A 26,832-nucleotide genomic window follows, 5' to 3' on the forward strand; every position below is an offset into this window, starting at 1 on the left:
ACGAGGATCGATATGATAAACCACTTTATCCGACGTGTCTCATTTCCAATTATACTTCCAAACCACCCTTTTTCATTTATGAAAAATATCAACTTGACCGAGTTCGATCGCGCACTTTCTCTTGACCTGATCCACCATTGCTTCTCATGTTCGTAATATAAGTCGCGTAGATTATCTGAATGAAAAACGATCCCTGGAAATTGTGCATTACACGATATTAGAAAATAAATTGAATTGCAGAAATTTTTTGGCTTGTTCCTTTTATATTATTTTACGTATAATTTTATATATTATACATAAATATACGTACAGGTTGTTAATATATTCGTCAGGGCATCCATGGAGAGTTCTCTATTCTAGTTGGTTCGGACTTATTTATTAAGTTATAAGCAATTTAAGTTTGCATTGAAGAGGATGACTCTGTCACTTCACTCTATCTCGTTTCATCTAACGCAAACTTAAGTTGTTCGTAACTTAATAAACAAGTTGCAACCACCATAATCCACAAACGTATTATCTTCTTTTGTAAGAATTTTTTAATAGTTATGCTATTAAATTATCAAATATCGTAAAATTGGTGAAATTCTTTCTGCACATCACGTTTGTTTATTTAAATTTTCCATAAATGCACAACAACACTTGTACATTATATACATGTATATTTATCGTGTTAAATTCCTCCTCGACGATAAATATAATACAAGAAATATGATATTCCTCCGTAAATTGCAATAATATCACGATATTACAATCTTCGTTAAAGTATCGGAGTTCTCAAAATAGCATACATTTCATTCATTATCTCGAACTTGCTGCATTACCGCTAAATTTCTTGAAATTCTCCGTAATAAACGCCTTATCTCGGATACAATTCAGCTTCCCACTTCACGATGATGCTTCCTTCGAGCGACGCCTTTAATTCTTTTTTTTTATAATTCTCAAACGGAATAATCTGGTTCGTTTGATCTCCTCAAAGGGTGAACTCGTTCCAGTTGCACGCGCAGACAATTCGAATCGATCGTTCTCATTGTCAGTGTTATCGTGGCCGTTAATCAAGGATACCTTCGCGGATCTTGTCTCGAATTCATTGTCTCCGTAAAAGTGGCATCGTTATCTCGTGCTGGTTAGTCGCCAATGATGCTCCACTTTCACGCTTTTGTCTGGAAGAAATCATTAACCACGTCTGATTGACCGCGCGTTATGATTTTTCGTGATTGAAAGAAACCAAGCGTCTTATTGTTCAGCAATAAGTTTGCACGATTGTGACTTCATTGGAAATCGTGTAATTTTTATTTATGTAATTATAGAAAAGATATATTGAAAAGAAGAATTGAAGATATCCAAATTTTCGATTGACTGTTCAACAATCTTTGGCCAAAAATCACCATCATTTGATTTAACATATTTCATGTTATTTTAAAATCGAAATTGAAAGAAGAAGAAAACTACATCGAAGAACAACAAGTTCTTACAAGTTTAAATAACGAATATTTATTAAAATCGAATCGGTTAAAAAAAAAAAGAGAGAAACAAGATAGAAAATTCCTGTTTCAATTCCACTTTCCAATTTCTGCTCGAACGAAATAAAAAGCGAAAGAGAAGATAGAAAGTTGGTCCATAGTGAGAAACTTGTTACCGGTAGAAACATCGTGGCGAACAATGGCTGCAATTAAAAACTTCTCCTATTCTGAAGTTGGGAGGCGGGTGTGTGGTCTATTACAGAATCGGGTTATACTACATAAGAAAAAGTTTCCACCCGTGCAAGCAGTGCATCTCCAAGACTTTTCCTCCCGGTTGATCCCGCCGAGAATTACGACACTTCCGATGCATTGGACAACCTGAAGGCAACTTGTACTACTTGAGCGAACTTCGAACTCGAGAAGAAAAGGTTTTCAACTTTTTTTTTTTCTTTTTCCAGTTGATTTCAGGCCGAGAGTTACAACTTCTATCGAATTTTTTATTGTCTTTTACCGAATTTTCACGCCCAAGTAAGAATTTTCACGTTTCTTCCCCCTTTAGTGGAGGGAGAAAATTTTTCCGAAAGGAAGTGAAGTTCAGTAACTGCGTTGAAGCTGAGTTTTATCACTTAATGAATATTATTGATTATCAGTAAAAAGTTTGGAAGTTAGAAATGTCCAATTTTGTTATATTCTTCGATGAGTGTTTCGAAATATTCTTTTCTTTTTCAATCTATTTATTTTAACGTTGTTTAAAAATTAATAAAAAATTATCCTGAATTTCTTTTTCTTAATTACTTTTTATTAATTTTAAATTTTATTAGATAATATATATATTTTTTTTTAATAATATAAATTTAAGAATTATAGTTGGTTAAAATATGTTATTTGCTACGACTATTAGATATTACATCTGATTGGCAAACACTTCGTTTCTGATAAAATATCTACAAAAAAGTTTTCTAATCAACTCGTAAAATTAAAGATTCTCGGACTTAGCGAGGTCTAATATAGGTCTAATATAGGAGTTATATCTCTTGAACAAAGTTCTTTTTCTAAGAATATAATACATTTAGAAGAGTCTCTCGATCGATTCAATTGCGATTCGCTACTCGAATAGACTCGATCTAAAATTCTTTCAACAAGTAACCAATCCGAAAGACTTTTTCTCGGCCAATTTCATGAATATTGCAAAATTCGATCGTATGCATGTCTGCCGATATCACGATATACACCAATTCTGTTTGAAAACTGTTTTATGGACTGTAATGATATTATTAATATTTGTATTAGTTTTTCTTAGATTTTAACTATATGAATGTTTCCACGTATGATTTCGAAAATCCATTGCAATATATCTAATTTATTTATTGTTCGTTAAATCTTATCTAAATTAATATAATTAGATGTAAACAAATATTATTTATAACAATTCACAATTAAAACATATAAAAATCGACGAAATATTTATTCTTTGTTGAAAAGAATTACTTTAGAAGAATGCTCATTTTATTATTTCCATTTCATCGATTTGATTAAATTCTGCCAGAAAAATCTTTGAAATGCTCACAGGCATCGATACAGAGCCGCCAGTTTGTCTCACAATGCGATCCAAGTGCAGATTAAGAAGAATTTGGAATTCTCTCAAGGCCCAATCATTCGTAATCTTTTCAACGATGTTTCTTGCGATTATTTGTCATAAAAATACATTTGTTTTACGTTTTTCAAATACCCCTCTGTCTATAGAATTACTTCTTTATTACATTCTAAGAAGTAAGAACGAAAGGTAAAATTATAAGTGTCTGACATTCGATTGATTCGTTTCACTTTGGTTAAAAATTATAGTTTGTTTGTTATCGATATATCATTAGTTTCTTTCTCTCGAAATATCGATGTTTCTTTTTTAAACAATTTAAAAACACGTGTTTGTTTTTTAAAAATATTTCTTATATATATCTTCATTTTTGTACAATTACGAATATATTTTATCAAACTATGACGAATCTTCCTCGATGTGTTTCTTTTAATAAATTCCGTTTGAATAAAAATATTTATCAGAACTTTTTGTCATAAAGGATACTTATTAAATATCCTTGATCAATTAAATTTATCGAGAAGCATTTCAGATTCATCTTTCTTCCAGAAGGACACTTCACTAGGTTAAGGAAAACGCACAAAATTTCGATAAATATCCATTCTGTTAAAAACTAGGTCGATCGTTTGCATCGTATGCACTATTTTCTCATTAAAACGTTTATGAAATGTTAGTGTGACTCGAATTTCTTGTAACTCTGTACCTCAACTCTATGTCTCTGTCGATTCCATTTCTATTTTTTAAAATATATTATATACAAAATATTCTTGGAATAAATATTTCAAATATTTCACATTTCCTTTTGCATTTCTATTTCTAATAAATGATTACAAAATCTTAATACAATTGATACATTTTATTATTCGCTATTAATTTTTCATTTTATTTATATGTAAAGTATAAAGTATTATTCATAAAAACTATTATATTATACTATTATATTATTCATAAAAACTATTATATTATAAAAAGAGAAGAATCGAGTTACTTTTCTCTTGTAGAATTACATATAAATAGACGAATTAAAAGATATCCGTCACGAAATATTTGTTCTCCACGAATTCATTGAATTGAATTTAAACGAAGAATATTTTTTTAGCCGAGAGATAAATAGTATTTCCAAACGATGATATACTATGCGCACAAAAGATTTCAGGTACTTTGGTACTGTTTCGTTCGCATGAACGTTAATCCTCTTACGTTAAAAGTATTTTATTAATTGCTGCTTACTTTTGTTCGATTATTCTTAATCTTTCAATCGTATTAAATACGTATAAATTTGTTATCGTTCCTTAATCTCTCAATTTTCTTATCGTATCTTCAAATCTTGTCCAAATAATAGAAAAATATAATATACTTCGAATTGTATTATTATCAAAAAATTAAATCTAAGCATCACCCTGGATGTAATTATTAAGACGAATAAGTTAAGGCGATGTGCATTTTTTCTTCGTGATTTAATTAAAATTCTGTGATTCTTTTTATCAGTAGTTTCGCAAGTTTTCTTTTATAATTATGAGATAAAATTTATTAGAAAGATCTTCTATCTTCGTCAGCTGTCTCCCTCTGTCTCCAGTATCGCTTCATCCGACTCGAACTTAAATTACTTACTTAAATAACTTAATAAATAAAGCTCGACCAAGAATATCAACTTTCGTGTTGTTCTCTATAATCAACTCTCCAAAGATATTCCACGAATATATTAATCCACATTATGTTTCTTCACGATTCTTCGACAGAAAGAATCATTTCTACTATTTTTACCATCACTTATTATTCTTTTATGTATCTTTTATGAAATAACACTTACGTTATTTATCATAAAACAATCTGTTCCCAATTTTATATCGTCAAACATTTACAGATCCCATCGTCCAATGTAACAATTAAACGTTTAAAGAGAAAAATCTTCTTTCCAAACGTTAACAACCCTTGAAAGTAAACTCGCAATGAATAGGTGGACGAGGTCGATACCCCGTTTACGGCACGGGTAATAAAACCGTCGAGACCACGTGTCGCGTAAGCCGGGGAACGAGACAGAATTTTCGACGTCTAAATGGTGCGTTGCTCCCATGGGTAGACGCGATCGGTTTCTCGATACGTTCTTATTCCCTTTGGTCGTCAAGGAAATGATTGTCGTACGGCGAATGTCGTCGTCGAAAAGTAGCAACAACAATCCGAACTCTGGTGGAAAATACGAGCTACGAAAGGGGAGGACATGTACTCCGATAAAGGGGAGAACTATCGTCTTAAAATCGTTGAGACGACGGTAATTTATCCGTCTGGCCAATGGTGGTAAAATCAACTAGCAGTCTTTTTTCTTCTTTCTTAATTCTTCTCTCCGTTTATTTTGAATGTAGTGGAAAATTTGTATTATCCGCTTACGAATTTATTATAGAATTAATTAATTCGTGTCAAGGCTGAATCTATTTATATTTTATTTATGTTAGCCAACTTTTTATAATGTCAGTATATTTTTATAAAAAAATACGTGGGAATAAATAATTTCCTTTTATTTCTTCCTTTTTGCCATTTATATTCCCATTATTATGTATAGTTTTATTTATAACTAAAATAATCATGTCGATATAATAATATATATATATATGCGTTAAATATAAAATATATAATAATAGGATAATATTACTTACCGAAACAAAAGGTTATATTATCGTGACGGGTTGGGAACAAAGCTTTATTTAATGAAAACACTAACTATCGATATTTCGCTATTGTGATCAGCTCTTTCATCGGTGTTGTTTATGAATCTCTAAAATGAAAATTGTTTGAAATCATCCAACTTTAAGTGGCATGCAACGTTATCGCATGGAATCTCTAATGCCATTTTCTTCGAACCCAATGGTGGAACCAGTAAAAGCTTGATCGATCAATTCTCATTAATCACCGTCATATTATTTGCTGGCATTAAATTATTCGACAGGAATTAATTACACAATTACGCAAAGCTTATATGCTTTTAATGGGATTAGTATATTTTATTTATATCGATTTGATGTATTTGCAATTCCGAACAAAACGATTTTCAATGTAATTTTGAATTTTATATATCCATAAAGTGTTCTTTCTTTGAAAAATATCTTGATACTCGAAAAAGTGTATTTCTATTCGAAAGAAATAAATAAAAATTGTATTTTCCTACATTTCTTAAGTATCACTTATTCACGATTCAATTCGTTATTTTAATATAGTTGAACACTAATAACAGAAAAATTTTGTTTAAAAAAAACGAAGAGATATATTTTCATACTTTCATAGATATTCCATGTTTTTAAATGCCTTATAATTTCCGCGTATCCAATATCCAATGATAATTACGATATCACCAAGCAACAGATAACGGATAATAATAACGACGTGCCACGAAAAATGTCCATGATTCAAAAAGGATTCAGAGATCTTAAAAGAAACTCAAAGGAGAGCTCGTAACGACACGCTCGTGAATAAACGGAGCGTGGTGGTTAGAAGAAGAGGGAAAAAGAGAAGAGAGCGGAAGAGAGAGAGTGAGAGAGAGAGAGAGAGAGAGAGAGAATGGCACGCCGCAACAGAGAAAGACGTCGCGAGCACGAGAGAGGTCCGGCGCCTGTGCACGTCGCGACGCTCAGTCTACCGGCGTCGTCCGTGAAACATGAACGGTCCGAGTCGTTACTTTGCCGGTTAAAGTCGCGTGGATCTCGTGCCTGTTGGAAATTCGCCTCGAGTGTCGTTTCCAGTGCTCAAAATCGTTTCTTCGATTCGTTTCGCCGCTATTTCGCGCGCGAGTGTGTGTGCGCGTGTGTGTGTGTGCGCGCTCGATAAAAAGTATAAACATTCGTATATCGAAACGATGGTGTGGCAGTTTGTGAGCAAGGTGTTCTCGAGAACAGCTCATAAATAGTTTCTCAAAGTGATTTAAAACGTGTTGGAAAAAATACGAGTTGGATAATTTCGACGAAAGAATTTTCCATTCTATACGATTTCTATATTTTGATCTTTCAATGGGAATCCAAGTTTCCAAGCAGTTTGAGAACGATGTTCGGGAAATTAGCGTGAATTGAGCGGAAAAATATAAAATGCGGGCAATGTAGAAAATTTTCCAAGCTCGATACAATTTTGAATTCAATTCGAGATAATTCCAATATCGGTTTAAAATTTTACACTAATAATTGTGACTCGTGACAATTGCGATTATTCGTCTATGAAATTTTAACGAAAATTTTCTACCGAAAGAAATGAAATTATATCGTTAATTAATTTTATCGATGAAAAGTGTACAAATACAGAACTCTTTATATCATTCGTAACAACAATATGATGTCTATTCTTGCTGCACAATTTTCTAGCGTTAAAAATTTCGATATGTTTCGATTGGCAGTGTAGCGAAGAAATAAAATTCGCGAATTTAAACCAAAAAAATCATTTTATAATTACGAAAATGAAATTATAAATGGGGAAAAACTTTTTCTTTCTCTCAAGGAGCAAATTTTCCAAGAAAATGAAATTCTCATGACGAAGAGTTTATAAAAAGTGGATAAAGCGGTAAAAGTGATTTGAAATTATTTTTATCAACACAGCGCTTGCGTTGTTCGAATTCCTATCTTTTTTCTCTCTCTCCTCTCTCTCTCTCAACGACATTGATCCAAATTAATTTATTTCGCGTCGAAAATTCGTGTTTCACAAAACGTTGTCAAAAGCAAACTAAATCGTTTAAAATATCTTTTTACAGATTTAAATTCTACTTTTAATTCAAAGCGAAGAATGTGTCATGCATAGCGATACGAATTTATCGAATACAAAAAAAGAAAACAAAGAAAAATATTTCTCGAAATTACAGCAAGTACGAAAATATTTTATATTTCTTTCAAATACGATTATTATTTTATCGTATTATTCATTATATTATTGGTCGCGCAACGATCTTTCTCTTGCTTTTCTATATTTCCTGTATTCAAAACACATTTAAACTCTATAATTTCAACGTTTCTCGCATTTTTCTACTCGACCAGCACTTTAACTAGTTCGTACGATTACTAAATGCTAAACTGGCGAGACTAAGGAAATCATTGGTGGCGGAGGATCCATTCCGGAAATAATAACCAGTTTCGCAGTGTTTCTTCCCGTTTTCATTACATTTTAGCTCGTGGCATACAATATTTCCCGCATGGGAAAGCATCTCGTATACGATGGAGCGGTTCGTATACCAGACAATGCATTTCCGCGGCATAAAGCAAGGGAAAATTTTGCCGATGCAAGCGGATAATAAAAGCAGTCGTTTGTCGCTCGATTCGTGGAGAAAAATTCTAGGAGAAATTGTGCACGGATCTTGTGCGATCGTATTCGAATTCGAATTTCTCTGCAAGATTTCTGCAAAGAATTTTTTGATTCCTCTGCAAATCTTAGAAATTCGACTTTGATAGTAAATCTTGAGGAATTCGCCGATATCCATCGTTGTAACAACTCTCTGTGATGCTTTAAAAATCGCAACGAGAATAGATGATGCAAAGAGTAGCAACGAAGAATAATTTCGTTATTAGCATATCAACTTTCAAGTTTGTTTAAATTTCTAATTTTTAAGAAATCTCCTCTTCTTCGAATCACCGAGGAAAGAAAATTCATTTCTCTTTTCTTCATTTTCATTCATGAAAATTTTTTTTTACCGAAAAACCTTTTATCCCATCTCCAAGGAACAATGGATTTTTTAATATTACATTCGAAAATGTCGTTTCAACTTCAGTACTCGAGGGAAAATAACATTTTGTGCAATTCGCCCGAGAAACGTGTTCATTTCGTGCCCCGTACGAGAAGCTTGAGCAAACGCGAAAGTTATAACTCGATGAAGAATGTTGCGTTCTATACAGACACGTAGTCCGACAGTTCTGCAAGCTTAATAACCAACAGCACGCAAGATAACCGACCCTCTTTCTCGATACACAGGGGGGAGGGGGACGCGATATTAACGCGGTGAAAGAAACGTGTCTTCATTTTACGCGCGATTTTAAACTCTACGTATAGAAAATACAAATACAAATGTTATCGTTTTATAATTAAAGAAAAGTTTTATGTCTTTTATATCTTTTCTTCAATTTTATTCGAAACTTTCAGGATAAAAAAATCCTTTAAAATCTCTCTCTTTCCTTTTTTTCTTTTCGATAACGAAGAAAAATTTCATATCGGAGGAAAAAAGATGATAAGATCGTTGTTACTAAATTATTCGATACTTTCAACTTGATTATACTTGATTTATCGAACTGTAAATGAATTATATGAATAAATAATTATGATCGGATGAAAGTATATATTATAATATTTTTAAATAAAATTACGTTTTATTCACGGTCACTGATATTATATATTAATTGTTATTGTTAGACACTATTATGACGTCAACAGGAATATTATGTTACGTGACATTATATTTTATGTAAATTATTGACACAATATCGTGAGACGAGTAAGAATACATTATTTTCACGCGTTGGTGTCAAGCGTTATATATTATTTAAATACGTATTATTAATACATTATAACCTGTATATTATTATTAATGTAATGATATTATATTTTTAACTTCTTAATGCAAAGGAAAATATTTCGGTGGAATAATTATATAAATTTTTACTTTACTTGTTTTTCTGCTTTCGAAAAGTTGAGCAACCAAGAAAAAAATAAAACATATAAAAAAAAAATTGTTGATCAAACGCAATATAAAATAAAATTCATTGAAAATAGTTTTTGAGATGTATAAATATCATGAAAATATTACATCGATTTATCTTCATCAAAAAAAAAAAGAACATTCATAAAATAATAGATAAATATTTATAAAAAATAACTTTTATTTCTTTGTGAATTCACAGCCAATCTCATCGTACTTTTCTCTCTCCCTCTCTCTCTCTCTCTCTTTATATTAATATATACGTATAACATCTTCTCTACAAGTTGTGGACAGAAATATTAATACGGTCAATATGCAAATCGATATACCATGTATCGAGAAAAAGATGTTTTTAATTAATGAACTTGATGCATATATCGAGAATCTGTCCTTCGATTTTTTCTTTCTTCTTAATTTAAACGTAGAATAAATAAATAAATTTGCAATCATTTCAAATTAAAAATAAGCGAAAAATAGCATTTCTATACGAGAATTGAACTATACTTAATAAATTCATCCTCTTCGTGTTCTAACGTGTTAAAATATTATATTCACGTATACGTAGAATGAATTTTTCAATGGCAATTTTACGAAAAATATTTAAATATCTTTTTCGTTCGTTTCGATCGAAACGCAAGAACGCTCGTTTCACGTGCGTTCGCAAATGCATTTTCCACGAACTATCACGCTTCCAATTAACCGTACATCGCGTTCAACAATTATGTAAACTGCTCGTCGGTTTTCCGCAACTCGTTCCTTCGTTTGATCGTGAACAAGGACGCGTGCAAAGACGCGTTGAGATTGGTACGCGATTCATTGATAGACAGGAACTGGCACGCGTACGTAAGAGGCTTTATCGAGAAAATAGATCCGTGCCGCTCGATGGTTAACCTTTTTATTGGCCCGAGTCCGCGAGTGCGTTTCATTAACAGCGAACGCTCGCACCGGAATTGCCTTGGAAACCGTTATTACGATTCGAGCCTTCCGGGTGTAAAGCCGTGAATTTATTTCACAGTCACGAATCACTCTCGACGAGAGTATTTTTGCTTGCGGATACCGATTCTTACCCTTATCGCGAGAGTTTCAATTTTAAATCGAATCTTCCTGCCATTCCTTTTTGCCGTCGTATTGGATCGAGGAAATTTTAGATTGGAAGGTTTGTTCCCTTTCGTTGGAAGCGAAGTTGACGATTATCCAAAAATTTATCGGTTGAATTGAACAAGTGAAGAGGAAATTCTTGCGTTTTCGAAACGTTGCATCAATGAACGAATCTGAATCGTCTTATTTATTTTTCCACTCGAAAATTGTGATCGCTTTTCCATTTAGATTTTCTTAATCAACGAAGAAAAGGATAAAGGATATTTTCGACGCGTCACTTTTTATAATTTCATTTAATTATAAATCCGTGTAACTCGCCGATGGAAAAAATTGGAAACATCGTGTATATTGTTGATCGTGGAAACTGTTGTTCCGGTCGAGCATCGAGAGGTTCGTACCGAGACGTTTACAGCTTTCTCTAAGATCGTTGTCCGTGTTAAAAGCTTTTTGGTCGGATGATGTTTGGGTCAACGAGCAGTTTGGGTTTGCGTTTCCAAGGGAAGAACGATATTTGGTTAATTGAACGATGCCGCTGGGAGATAATTGAACTTTGTGGGAATTAAGAGTCGTTAGTTTTTGCCGAGGCTAAAGGTGACTGCCCCATCTATCCAAGATAATTTGTGTGATTAAAACTTTATATAAATCGATATTTATCATAGTTTCGATGCTCTTTTCGATTTGAAAAAGATTTCTCGACGAGTTCAAATTAATTTTTCCATTTAAAGATTTAATAAATTAACATCATTTCGATGTCAATCGTAATTTTCAATCGTCCTGAAATTACTTACCTCGAAGGTTTAAATAACAAACATTTCTTAAAATATCGAACGAATGGTACAACTGATCGTAATATAATATCGTGGAATATTTGATCTGTCGAAAGGGATTAATCGTTATTTGTACGTTGGAAAAGCATATCAATCCGTGGAAAAATTAAAGCATCTCGTGTTTATCCGATTCATTCGGCGAGTCAATTACTCTACTTATTTAAGAAGACACGAGTTTATTCTTCGAAAGAATCGTACGTAATCGCGATTACATAAATGTTTCTAATGCACGACCGAGTATTTTTATCATTCTTCTGGATATTTTGAATTCATCGAAATATCATTTCAGATCTTATCCAACATTATCCAACAACTTTCAACAACCCATTTGCTGATTCAGTTCTTTCAGTTCCAATGCATGAATTACAGTTGACAGTTATCTTATTTTTTCTACTTAAAAAGAAACAAATAAATTCCAAATATTTAATCTCACAGCGATCTCGATGATTTGGAAAAGTGTAAAGGATCTGTTGGATGTTGGATCGAGATCGACCACACAAGCGAAAATATGCGGTTCTTTCGCATAGAATTCCATGCTTATCCGTCTAGATTCACCCATCGTCACGAACAATTTGCATACGCAAACGTCCACCGTCTGTTGGCATTCGATCGCGGCCACCATGTCGTCTCTATGAATATTGCAGTATGTAAATGCATCCCTCTTGAACTTGCTCTATTTTGCGTGCCACCGCTATTTTCTCTTTCTACCTTCGTCATCTTATCCTCCTCGCACCAAAAAGTTATCTCAATTTTTCAATCTTGGTAATGCGGTACTTATTCTCGTGACACAAGATAAATCCGAAATCAACCATTTGCCCCAATTTTACGTCGAGCAAAGTTAACGAGATTTTCTACGATAATTCAGAATATTGCATTATCTTCTTGGTCTATTTAGGAGAATTGGTTACAAATTTACCCAAGATTTCTTGTTTCATTTATAAAAAACAAACGAAACATTCATCATTAACAATTGATTAATTTCAATATTTTCAGTCTCCAAAAATTATAGGATGAAGAATATTTTTCTAGATTCCATTCGTAATTAATTCTTCGTAATATCTTGATATTTTGAACGATATTCTTCCATTTTGTCCATCTCGATATTCTTAACGTTTCGAAGGATCATCATTTCGTATATTAATTTCAAGTTTTTAATTGAAAGAGAAAGAGATTTTATATATTTATCCTCGATATTATTCGCCAGATAAAGAAGAAGACGAAAATCGTGATGAATCGTGAGATCGAAACGAAGAAAACAATCCATGTATTTATCTTGTAAATAGCGTTTGTTAAGAAATTGATCGACGTTTACTCGACTGATTGCTCGATACGTAAGCTTCCAATAGAATGACACGTTCCACCAGCAAATTATCTGTCCGCGCTGAATTAGTTGGTCACATATTTCACTTTGCCTAATCGAACTTTCATTCCTGCATTCAGTTCATCGTTCGATGACCATTCCATTATTACTTAATTGTTTAAAAAAAATTTTATTCAAGTTATTTATCCATCATTTTCTTTCAACATTTCATTTTAAAACTCATGATTCACCCAAATATCAATAATTAATTGTACACTAATTTTCTCTTCTTTTCGTGTTCATCATATCGGATAAAAATTGTCTTCAAATTTATATAAACTTGGTTACAGATATCGTGGCTTGAAACACTCGAGTCTTATCGATCGATGAGAAAAGGCGAAAATTGATTTATTATTTGACGGTACATGGAATACTCTTCATTCGCTCCATCTTCATCATTTATATCCTCTTCAGGTTTAGGAGAATAAAATAAACTTTCATTTTATCATGTTTCCATATATACGTTGCATCACCTTATTTTTATTCTTAACGAGGAAATACCATATATTATAAAACAAAGAAATTTTTTTCTATTTGTGTCTCCATATTTCTGTATAATTTATGAATATGAATACCATTAAATTCATCAATAATAATAATAATAGATGATTGTAATATACATGATTATATAAATAATCTCGTAGAAAGGTATCCACTATCTTCTAGACTTTTATTTCGTTCGACTACTTTCCACTCGTTTGAAAAATATTCCTCTTATCCAGAGCATGACCATAAAGCGTGGACATTTTATCGTTCTTCCGGCTTCCACGGTTCGAGTTTTGCGATTCGAGAAATATGGGTCGAATTTTACTCGACCATTCTTCCCTCGATTCGATTTTTCCTTCATCGATCCGATCGATCCGGTTGCTAGTCTCTAGTTTATCGTGTTTCGAAACGGTTACTGACACACCTAATATGCTTTCGATTAACTTATCGCCGATTAATCGAACAGTCGGGTTAATGCTGTCTTCCAGCACGAGGAGAAATCGATGTATCGGATATACCGGCAATATATCGGTAAATTTGTATCACGTATTAACGGGCGCGTTAATATATTCATGAAATATACTTTTGAAGAATTTATTCCGGGGGCCGAAAATAGCCACACAGCAAAAGTTGGCGTGAAAAAATGAAATTGGAATTTGCGGGCGAAGCCAGACGTGAATAGTTATCTCTTGCTTTGTTTAAAGCGTAAATTTAAATTGTCGACGAAAATAAGTTCCGATCAATATTTTTTTAGTATACAGTTTGAAAAATTTCCAAGTAAAATTAACTATTTTTCCAATTAAATCAAGTAATCGATTGTATCGTCAATTATTACCAGACGTGATCGTATATGTGGAGGAAATATGGAAATTAGAAAAGACGCTTATTGATAGCTCGCGAAGATTGATCCTTCGGATTCTAGACGTCGTTATAGAGACATCGATGAGAAGCGTGTTTTTGTAATTTGTATGGAAATGTGGAAAAGAAGATAAATTAGATTCTACCGATTTAGTTTTAGTAATTATTCTTCCGAGTTATGAAAATGATTACAAATGAAACGGAACCGATTAACAATAATAACAAAAATAAATGAAAATTATAATTGTTAGATATTTTTTATATTTCACATACAGAAGAACAATTTCGATTGCCAATCTCGTTTAATTTATAGTTGACTTGGAAGACGAGAGGATCGAAAATATTGTCTTTTTTTATCTTCTCATTTGACTTTTTACATTTTCGTAATCTTTGAAAGATCGTTAACGATTCTCTCCCAATCGATTTTTACATTTTACGTAACAAAATAATGCGTCTGTGGAATAATATCTTAGACAAGATCGCAACGTCTCGGAAAATGACACTTTGTTTCTTTGAAAATAAAAGAAATCACTGAACAATGAGATTTTAAAGATGTTTTCACAGGTGCATTTTAATGCGCTTTGCGCGATGCTTCGTTTCATTTCATTTAATTCACATCGTTGTCTTTGAAGGAATGTTAAGCTTCATACATATCAATGAGATTATATTCTGTAAAATTCTTCTTTCGAAAAATACACAGTTGGAAATAATTATAATTCGATTCATCAAAATTTTGTTTAGAACATTATAACTCAAGATATTTCAATTCAAAATAAATAGCTTCGTTGTTACCGGCAAAATTTTTATAAATTTTCAAACGATTCAATTCTCCTCCTTTGCGTGTTGTTTCGAAATTAAACGACAAACACTCGAGATATATCCTTTTACGAAAATTGTACCTTTTATGCGAATTATTCCTAGAGAAAACTGTCCTCCCATAAATCATCATTATTCTTACATTAATTTTTTCCCTCCGATATAATTTCTTAATACCTCCACGTTTTGTTCGAGCACGCTCTGTATTCAAAAAATTTTTCGCAAAATGTTATAAACATTTCTTACTCGTTTCGAAAAATATTTGCGATTCCTTTTACGTAATTTTCCATCGTCGTATACTCGCTCGAGAGTTTCGCGTCGAAAAAATGTAACAGCGGCCAAGATCTATCCGAATAACAATATGGAAAGGGAAAGGCTGACCCTGGTTTCTTTTATAAGAGATCTCGCATCGAGATCACGTAACGTCTGTGACGAGTCTCTTCTCGACACGGGGACGCGATTTATGAGAAGCAACCTTCGTAACCGAGCCGATTACGACCAGGATTTTCCTTTCTCGGTTTTTCTCTCGTTGCTCGTATTATGGCCGTGACACTCGTGTCGCCGGCAATCGATCACAGTTGATCGGATTCTGTCGAAACGAGAATAGAAATATTTCAAATAATAACGGAATAATAAATATTCTTTCGATTCGCACCGAGCTTCGATCTTCAAGATTTTCCCGATTAAAGATCGAATAATTTGTACGAATATCATTTTTTAATTGGAAAATAAATCTTCATCCTCGTCGAATGAAACAACAATTGATTACAATTTCCTTTTCTTTTTCTCCGCCACTTGTTTCATGATTCTATTGTCTTCGTTAACGGCACTCGATATCGTAGACGTGGTTCAAGAGAGATATCGAACGGACTGCTAATGATTTCGAGAGTCGATGTAAACCAGAATTCCAATATTTCGAACCGCTTTTGAGCGTCATGCTCATCAACAATAACCGCAACTGAAATTTACAAGGATCCTTTGAGTCTTGTTCCAAGTTTAAACGATCTTCGATGAGGAGGAATTTCTTTGAACATCGAGGCCATTTTTGTTTTCGAATTTCCTTAATTTCCTCGCATTGGCATCAATCGAAAGGAGAAACTTTTTTCGCTTTATTTATTTATTTATTTTTTTTTCTTATTTAAATTACATAAGATAATTCTTCCTTTCATTTTCAATTCGCGTACTTTATTTCAAGCTCAAATGTATTTCAATTGTTTTTACTTATTCCATTATCCATCTTTTATTTCGTTTTCTATTTTTATTCCGCGATATTTTGGGGTATCTCGTTCTATTTTTGTGATATTTCTATTTCCTTTTCATCCTATTTTTCATACTTCGTTTCACTCTTTTCCTACTTTTTTTCTTTTTCAAAATAAATTCCTCTCAATCGTCCGTTATTACTTTCTATTTCGATTCTTCTTCTAGTTTTTGTATCATATTCGCTTGTCTCGCTTTGATTTGTTCTTACGTTTCGTCGACTATATCCTGGTTCTCTTTATTTCATTTATTATTTCAGATTCTTATGCCATGTCGTGTCATTAATCTGAGGAAGAGGTGATATTTTTAAGAATCTTATTGAAAATACACAATTCCAAAGATGCGAAGACATTTGCAGAAAATAAAAAATTCTAACGTTTAACAATTGTTCAAGAAGGAAAAAAAAATCACTTACAATTCCTAAACTCGATGGGTCGATGATCTCATTTATAATTCGGTCGACAAGGGCTTAAGAGCGACTAACGCAAAGTCGTAAATCGATGCATCGATGGCGATGGATAATTTTTACTCCATCGTAATTTAACCGATACTTCTAAAAGAAAACAAATCCATCTTTTTTAATTAACGAGCAGAGATTAGAATAGCGAAGCTTAACAATGACAACTGGAAGCTCTTAAATTATAGTCGTGATCATGAATACAATATGAGGTAGTAGTTTTTTTTTGAAAAAATCGTTAATGAAGCATCTCAATCTAGCCACTAGTTGCTTGACGAAACAATGTAATAATATCTAGATTCGGATTCTATTCCGTTTCTTTATTTCATAATGAGCAAAAAAGCTCATGCTCGAAAAGAAGATCTAGATGTGATCATTTAAGAGCTATAAGCATTAAAAGCTTTTATTTTTTTATTTCGATTATCTAATTCAATTACTTTTAAATTATAAATCTTGGATCGTTGAAAGATTTTGTTGCTTTATAGAGATTCCGTTTTTTTTTAAGTAAAAAGATTTAAATACACTCTGTATAAATATGTACATAATATATTGATATATTTGTGTTTGTTTTGAAGACATGTTTGTGTCTTCGAGAATCGGCCTTCCAAACATGTCTCGCGAATATATTAACACGTGCATACGTTCGTAAGTTATAAATAGTCTTAAAAAGAATAACAGAAATAATCTGTTATGGAAAAATCTGATATTGCTTAATAGAAAGTTACAAGAATTAATAGAAAGGTTTCTTCTTCTTCTTCTTTTTTTCTTTCTTTCTTTTTTTAACTTGTAATTCAACAATGCGAATAATACAATTCAAATGTAAATTTGATTTTTGAATTATAACCAGTATAAATTACACACAGTTATTGAATCGTTGGTAAATATTGGTAATTACCGCTTTAATTTATCACCGTTGCACACCTATCATTAACTCGACGAAAGCGTTGATTACTAATTATTACCTTGGAAAAGGTATATATTTAAAGCAAACAAGAAATCTTAATGAAAAAATAATTGTTTATGCAATATATATAAATATAAAAACATGGATCCCTGTATACAGGAATACAAAGTATCCAGCAAAATCAGCGAAATTCGTTTACTTCCCTTTGTACGGTAATTATTGCAATTGCAACGAGAATTGCAACGAGTAAAGTAAAACTTGGAACCGATAATAAACGAAATTTACACTTATCGCAATCAGCAAGATAATCACTGCGTCTGTTAATGTAACAATAATTCCAATTAGCACGTTTAAAGTAGCACTCTTAATGAGAACTCTGACCCCTTTCCCAAGAAAGTGTTAAAATTAGAGAAGATTAATAGAAGCTTAATAGAATTAAAAGCTAACTATGCAGATAGGAGAGGGAAAATTTTGCGCAAAATTAATCTTCTAAATTCATGCGTATTTTCACGCGTGTATCCATAATATTACATTATTAAAATATAAATGTAATATCAACGATATAATAACAACCGATACTCACTTATTGTTAAATCAATTTTTATCATATATTTAATAAATATATATTATGCAACATCTTTCTGTGAATATATATTTCTCTTTCCACTATTGTAATATGTTTATCACTCCGAGTAAATATTCTTCGTAATAATAATTAAAATATTCCAAACAACTTGCTCAAATCAATTCGTTGATATCATTTATTATTTCAGCAACACCGTTATCATCCTGTTACAAATTATACCAATATTAGAAAAATCTTCCATACATATACGCATCATCGGCAAAATTAGAATATTTACCTCGAATGTGATATTTTATACACGTTATACTCGTCGAATCACGACCCTTTTCACTTATTCGATTTCCAAGGTAAACGTTTTTCAGAAAAAGATAAAAAAACACACCAATTATTCTTCATTGTCGACAAGTTTCTATCAAACGCGTCACACGCAGGAAATCGAGCCAGTCCCCGATATCCACGTCGACCATGTGCCTATTCACATTTCCGCCGGAACTACGGCATTTCGGGTGCCATTAATTACGCCCATTGAGGCTTCGCATCTCCAACACGTCCCTTTCTCACGCATCTCCCGTACGGTATCACGATCTAGACCTTGGCTCTTTGCTGGATTATCGCGTTATTATTAACCGAGTTATAGATAAGTAAGAAATATAATTATTAACTCTTCAAGATTTTTAAATAATTCTTCTGTGTTTAAAAAATCTGCAAAAATATTATATCGTAAAAATATAGGGGGTTAATTAACTGGTTTATATCGATGTTACGTAATGAGAAAACAGGTTACATTCGTTTCCAGGTGACGAGTTCCGAGACCGATTTTGCGTTTGACACCTGGGTATCTGGGATTATCAAGTTATTCGCTATACAGTCGTTGGTTATAGGTAGCGGTGGAGGATTTCGCGAGGTGAAAACTGTCTTTTCCATGGCGTGGCAGGTGGTTTGAGGTGGCAGTGTTCCGGATGAACTGTGCCAGACACGTCGGATGACGAGAAATTAGATTGTTCGAGGATAGAATATTTGCGGTTAGACTTACGGTAAACGGGGTAAGCGATAAGCTGAACTCGGGGGAATTCATTTGGGACAGGAGCACAAGTTACTTCGAACGGGCTATGGTTTGTAATTGAGCAACTACAGGTGGCGCTGTAGTTCCTCGATTATTGCGTTAGGTTTATATCGTCCGTCCACGACTCGTCCACTTATGTGATATTATTCGTAATTTTATTTTATTACGATACGTAAATAAAGAATCGAGACCAAAAATGTTGACTATGAAATGACTTGAAAATTCTTCTTATCTGGTAAATGAAAACTATTTGCCAACCGATGCAAAACCGTGAACAATGTATCTTTGGTAATAATTTTTACGGTATATAGAATCTAGAGTTCTAATAGAAAGAAATTTACATTGCGAAAATTGAAAAGTCAACGTTGCAAAAATGTGATACTCGTCGCGTCAGAAGCGTAGCAGTTTTCTAAATTTCGAAAAAGCGAATAAATTAAGCATTATCGATTCCTCGCAAAGGTTAAAACATCAAATATGCGCGCGGAAAAGAAACGAATTCTCTCTGTCTGTAGCGTAATTGTAGTTCTTGAAACGTAACATCTAACGAGATCGGGTCATTGGCTGTTTGCATTTTACTTGGAATACCTGAGAGCAAGATGTTTTTCGAGCAAGCTAAATATGCACACAACTTGTCTCACCATCAGCTGTTTGTTTTAACGTTAAAAGAGTATATCCCGTCGCTCAGGAACAGGAGGAACTCGTTTACTCACGCGCATTCGTCTATTGTACAGCCTCCAGTCATTTCTTTTCTTCCCTTTTCTTGCGTGCAATTCTCCTGAAAAAAAAAAAGAAAAAATTGACGAACGGAACGAAGCACAGGAATTCCAGGTCGAAGAAGATTGGAAGATTTTTTTTTTAAATCGTACAATTTTTGATAACGTTTTGCACGATTTTCGAACAATCGAATGGATTTGACAATCAATCCGAACAATTTGTACAATTATTCGAAAGTAACGACGAGAAAAAAACTTATGAAACGAAATCCGATAACATCCATTTATTAATTCCATCTAGTTCCATTTTCGTATGCATTCATCATTTTACGCTTTTATATTATCGCTCAATTTTATCGCTCCAGAATCCTTTTAACGATTTTAATCTCGAAATATATCCACGATATATCCAGGTAACGAGCGAATCGATCGAATAAATTTGCCGATCACGGGACACGAAATCTCCACAAACCTGCGGAATTTTCGAAGAGCACAACGCACAATGCACGTGGACACGCGAGTGAATCGATCCCTTTCCCGACGCCAGTCTTCCGCCCCCAAGAATTCCAACGCCGTGCTCACGTCCGAACAGACTTCACCCTGAACACGCGTGTGTAACATGGTGACAGGCGGTTCGCGTTGGAATGGAAGTCAGTGAGCCATCGGACGAGGACGTGGACCGATCGATAGGCAGGCTCACCACGACTTCCGGCGTCGAGCGCCTCAACTCGAGCGTCCACGGCGCGTTACCCGTTGTCCCCGGGGACGCTTATCAACCGATCAACGTCGTTTGGACGGGTGTCAAGGGGGTGGTGATCATCGGTATCATCGTCACAGCGCTCGTGGGCAACGCTCTCGTGATCGCGAGCGTGAGAAGGCATAGGAAGCTGCGCGTGCCGACCAATCGCTACGTGGTCAGCCTGGCGGCTGCCGATTTCCTCGTCGCGGTCTGCGCCATGTCTTTCAACGCGTCCGTCGAGCTGAGCGGCCGATGGATGTTCGGCAGGATCATGTGCGACGTGTGGTGCTCGTTGGACGTGTACTTCTCCACAGCCTCGATCCTCCATCTCTGCTGCATCAGCGTGGACAGGTATTACGCCATTGTCAGGCCGTTGGAGTATCCAGCCATCATGAAGAGGCTCACTGTCACCTGTATGCTGGCCAGTGCATGGTTGCTGCCGGCGTTCATCAGTTTCATTCCCATTTTCATGGGGTGGTACGCCACGGACGAGCATCTGGAACAATTGGACAATGATTCTCAGGTAGCGAGGTTGGAACGATTCAAGAGTCGCTCGGGGAGAAAGAAATTCTCTTTCGAGAAAACTTATTTTGTGGCTACGCGTGTCTAATTATTCTCATTGAGTAAAAGAAGATTGAATCTTGTTCGTCCCGATTTTCCCAACGTTAATTGGAGAGAAAGAAGATCGAAGAAGATTTTTCTCGAGGTTCTTTTTATTTTTTGAAATTTCGATGATCGATCGAATTTGGAAAGATTTTCTCTTTGAAAAGTGAAATCGTTTCCGACGAAGATCGGAAGAGAATATCGGTATTGGTTGGATAGAATGGAGGAATTATATCGAAAATGAGCGAACGAAATGAAAAAGAAGAAAAGAATCTTTCCTCGAAGATTATTAATTTTTACGATCAATTCTTTTATTTGATTTATCGCTTTGTTAGTTTGATGCTAGACGATCCTACTTATTTCCTCTTGTTCATCTTCCTTTCCGCCGTTTCTTCCGAGAGGAAGCGCATTTACGTGCAGATATTCCCAAGATGGAAAGCCACAATTCGCTCGAGATAACGTACCACTGGGACTTTGCCGAGGATGCTTTTCCACTGGATATTAAAGTGAAGTTTTTCAGAGCATGACGATACTAACTTTCCGACCACTGATTGAAAATCCCAATTTAAACAAATATTTCTTTCCTTTTTTTTTTTTATAATTCGATTTTTATACTTTCCTTCCCGTCATTTTAACGATTTAGAGACAATTCTGCTCGTCATTTTTACAATAACGATAGAAAAAGTTATACTATTTAAATAGAAATAGGAAACGAACAATTTGCATATATATTGTTCCTAATTATTTTTCCTTCGATTAAAAAAATGTGTTTTTATTTGTACGAAGCATTTCGTTACAATTTTTTTCTTTTAAATCTTTATGAATAGATCTAATTGGTGTCGATGCTTTGTGAACCGTGAGCGTTCGTAAATTGCGACGATTTCTCGGTACGGTGCATATCAAATTAATGAGAAACAGCTGATTACATAAGTAGTTCATGGTTATTAAAACGTAAAAATAACCGTTGATTCGATTTAACGCCGGCTACGAGTTGCATTTGAGAGAAACGATTTAAAATTGTATCAAATTGAAAAATACAAGTTTCAAAGTACAAAGAATTTATATCTGAATGAAAAACTTTGAAAATTACGCTGTTTAAAAAAGTACTTTTTTCTTTTTTTTCACCAAAGTTCAACATAAATTCCTCGGTTTTAAAAAATTCTCAAAAAAATTGTTAAACGTTTCAAACGATCGTTTCAAAAACACGTTCGAAAAGGTTTCGTAAATTCTGGCATTCTAATTTTATATACATATATTACAGTATATAGAATATCTCAATTCTGTTTGAAAAGTGAACCACGATTTATTTCTCTTTCTCTCGATCACCGAATAAATTCGATCTCATTACGTTTACTGCGTCGAGGATAATCCCTCGAATTTGTAATTCGAACGCGTTTCTCCGCGTTAACCTCGTGGATGGGGAAACGGACGATAAGTGGCGTTCAATTTACCGTCGTTGCCGTTAATAGAATATTTCATCGAATATTTACACTCGAGCAAGACAAGATTTTTTTATCCTAAGAAAAATCGAACGTGGATCGAGGGAACACGAAGGAACCGGGCGAGGAAGATGAAAACGATTTTCCAAATTTGCATAGAGATGATTCGCTGTCTTGTCCCACCCTACTGTAAAAGGAATTAATAGCTTCGATAATTCCACGTCCAACGACCGTGCGTCGCGTTTCTCTTACTAAAATGCCATTCTTATCAACTTTTGTTCCTTCTGTTCTAGATCGCCGATAACCTTCGTTTTATTTTTATTTCCCTTCCCTTGAATTATTCGACGATCCTGTTTCAACCTGTTTCATAGAAAGTTGATAATAAATTAAGAATAAAAAATTTGTTTTCATCCTCTGAAGCTTCCTCGTAATTTCTTCAAGTATATGAACGAATATATACATACTATAGTTCGGATTGAATATTATAAAAATATTATAACATCGCGTATGATAAATATTTCTTGATGAAATGCTCGAAATTCGTTTGGAGATGATGAAAAAAAAAGTAGCCATTTGAACAAATTTGATTTCTAAACTCTAGATTTTCTTCCAATATAAAATTGCTTCTAAATTCTTGAATCGTTCAAGTGCTTTTCAAACGATTAAAACGAAAGTTCTTAAGACAATTTCTACGTTAATCTATTTATTAAAATTCTTCGTAACAATGAAAATCTTGATCCTTGTCGAGTGTAAAAGCGGACAAAAGCGGTATGGAAACAAGACACAACTGATTTAGCAAACACCAAACTATTTGAATCACCGCTACGTTTCCTCGGTATTCATGAGAAGAAGGCAGAACATCTTATTGCACAATGCCTCTCAGCTTCAACAGAACCGACAAAGTTTTCCAACCGACGTGCTCGATTATTATGTTCCAGGCCACATTCCCTTACATCGTAATCTCTTATCCAATATTCGATCGCTTTACGTACAACTTCAATTTCGTCAAATGTAATCTCTTAACTTACGTTGCACCTACAATGGACGACGATCAGTCTCTCCCTATCATTATAATTTGACAAAATTGCGGCTATAGAATGAAGAAACGATGAATTTGTTATTTTTCGAGGACGGTGAAAATTCTTATGCGAGTTTCGAGCATAATCTTTTTACTCGGCTAATAAAGTCGGACATGAATTTCACTCGTTTCCTAATTTTCAGTGTCCCGAAATCAAGCTCGCGTTATTACGTAATTCAACATAGCGAGTTATGCTTCCCTGGAAACTTTTTCAAACTATAACATTCGTGAAAATTTTATTATTTTAATTTATCTATAAAACAATTTATATGAATTTTTTTTCTATTTTATCGTAATAATTTATAAAAATTTTGATTCCTCTTTAATGATTATGAAAGATTTGGATATTTCGAGAAAACATAACGAGAGAAATATGAAAATTTAATACGTGAATAGAGATAAATGTATTTTTAAGAATTTTTTTGAACAAAGTAAATAACTCTTTAAACATATATTTTCATTTTCTACGTGGTTTATTTTTTGTGTTTCCAATGTCTATTTTTAAAGTTTCTTTATTATATTTCTGCGTGTAACTCTTCTAACTTCTAACTATTTAAATATTACATTATTCCTATTAATACTTCCTTTCATCTTTATTTTCAATTATTTCTTATAACTACTCGTATATTCTCAGCTTATCCTTAAATTGACCGTTGTTTTTTTTTTTTTCTTTTTTTGGTTTCGCTGCTTTCATTATTAATTCTTACTCCTTTATTTTTAATTTTCTTACTGCAATAATGGATCTTGATTCTTCTACCCACATACCTTATCTTTAATTTCTTTCTTACCATTTATTCGTTTTATTTTATCTCCAATTTTCTCGTTCTCATTTTCAATCTTCTTACTTCCTTTAATCTTATACTTTCGTTTCTTTTAATCTTATCGGCATTCATTTCTTCTTAAACCTTTTCTTTTTCTTTCTTTTTTTTTTTTTTGATTTCCAATTGCTTTTTATCAATTGTTTCTTGCGTGATTTTTAAAACGGATAAAAATTCCTTCCTCGATCGAATAATATCGAAATCTTATTTTTTTTTTTCCCCCATTTCATTATTCATTTTTCCAATATTTTATTTCCATTTTTAAAATATCCATTTATTTTCGTTCAATATTGGATAACACTAAATACAAAAGTAACGATAAATTACGATCATTTATTAAATGCAATGCGCATAGAATTTATACATTCTCCAACAAATGAAGTCACAGTTAAATAAGTTCCCGATTAATCGTGATCTAGTGCAAAATATTGGCGAGAAAAGGAGCAATATGGCATGACGAAATATATTGTTTCGATAATACACCTGGTACAATGAACGATTCGAACAATGGACGTCCCGTTAATCGAAATTCTGCCGAGACTTCCACTTTCATATTTCTCTGTCCTCGAACAATAATTCTTTCGTGCTTTCGAAATTTATGCGATTATAATGGTTTCTATAGATTCCATTGATTAAAAACCCATTACCTTTATAGCGATCCTTTCTCCAATATTTTTCCATAACTATATTTTTAAATAAATAGTAGTTTCGTTAAAATTTAAACAAAATTCTTCTCTTCTTTCTCTCTTTTCTTTCTTCTAAAACATATAACGAAATAAAATATTAATATTAATTCTATGATAATAATTTGTATAATTGTACAATTGTAGATTATAGATAAACGTAGAATGACAAGAATAAAACAATTAAATTAAATTTATTTAAGTAAGTGGATCGAAAGTTGTACGAGTTGGGATAAAATTTTAGAGAGAAAAAAAAAAAAAATTAATGAGATCGAAAAATCAAGAGTTCTTTTTCGAAGAACTTTGGATTAAAGTTTTAAACGTGTAAGAAATAATGATCAAGTTGGGAGAGGAAAACTCGTGGATGAAGTATAAATAAAAAAAACATCAAGTAAATATTGAAAAGAATTAATCTCAAATTATTCTCGATTAAAAATGAAAATCATTAATTTTAGAAAAAATTCATGATATATTAAAAAAAGGAAATATAAATAAATTTAAAAGATTAGAGAGAAGATACAAGAGAGAAGAAGATACAATATAAAATTTATTTTTTATAATCATTAAAGTAAAGTGAAAAAATTCATTGAAAAAAATTAAAATACTACGAAAATCAAATTCTAATAATTAAATTAAAGATCGAATCGTAATTAATCAAAATCTTAATTAAGAAAAATGCGATCCAACCAATATTTACAATTTGACATCAGAGTTTTCAATCCAATTAGAGAAAAGCTAGAAATCGATAGAAAACGGAGAACATCGGAAACAGAAGAAGCGAAGAGGAAGGTTTTAATAAAAAAAAAATTATCTCTTTGAAAAATCTTCGATTGATCTCAAAGAAAAAATCTTTTCCAACGTGGAGTAATTATGAGACAGATGGCATCTACGTCAATACTTTTTAACAGAAAAATTCTTTTAATATTAAATACTGTCGATAGATCATTTTGTATTATCATTTCGATTAAAATAAAGTTTCGATACGTGGACATCGCTTTAAAAAAATAACTCGGAATAAAAATTTTCTTTTTCAACCGGAAATATCTCAATTTAGAGAATAATACCGTAGTTCAAGAAACTTTTAATTTTCAATTTAAACTTGTTTATCGAAATATTTTATTTAATAAATTAACGAAACTAAAGTTAGAAATTATTTTAAAAATTTTTTAAATTTACGAAATAGAAACACTAGCATGATAAAATATTAGCGAAATATTATTATTAAAGTTTCACAATTTGTTTTCACAACTTCTATGACAGTAAAAAAAAATAAACACAAGGTACGAATATTAAAGCAAAAAGATAATAGATTTATCTCGAGAAATAGCAGAAACTTTAAAAATA

At 32.8% G+C, this 26,832-nt stretch overlaps 1 protein-coding gene across 4 annotated transcripts in view; it reads left to right on the forward strand.

The window, feature by feature from the left end:
- The window catches only part of LOC412994 (octopamine receptor beta-3R), a 109,029-nt gene that overhangs the window by 57,763 nt on the left and 24,434 nt on the right, over positions 1-26,832 (forward strand). Inside the window, exons 1-2 of one of the 4 annotated variants that reach the window (XM_006557665.3) lie at positions 6,664-7,587; positions 20,494-21,390. The exons of 2 other annotated variants lie outside the window; for them this stretch is intronic. In XM_006557665.3, coding sequence (XP_006557728.1) covers positions 20,773-21,390 — 618 coding nt within the window. In that variant the 5' untranslated portion in view covers positions 6,664-7,587; positions 20,494-20,772. Of the gene's footprint in view, positions 1-6,663; positions 7,588-20,493; positions 21,391-26,832 lie in introns of those variants that run through there. One more of the 4 variants, XM_003249104.4, reaches the window with a different exon arrangement.

Source organism: Apis mellifera, linkage group LG7 (genome assembly GCF_003254395.2).
Source record: "Apis mellifera strain DH4 linkage group LG7, Amel_HAv3.1, whole genome shotgun sequence".
Taxonomy (NCBI): Eukaryota; Metazoa; Arthropoda; class Insecta; order Hymenoptera; family Apidae; genus Apis; species Apis mellifera.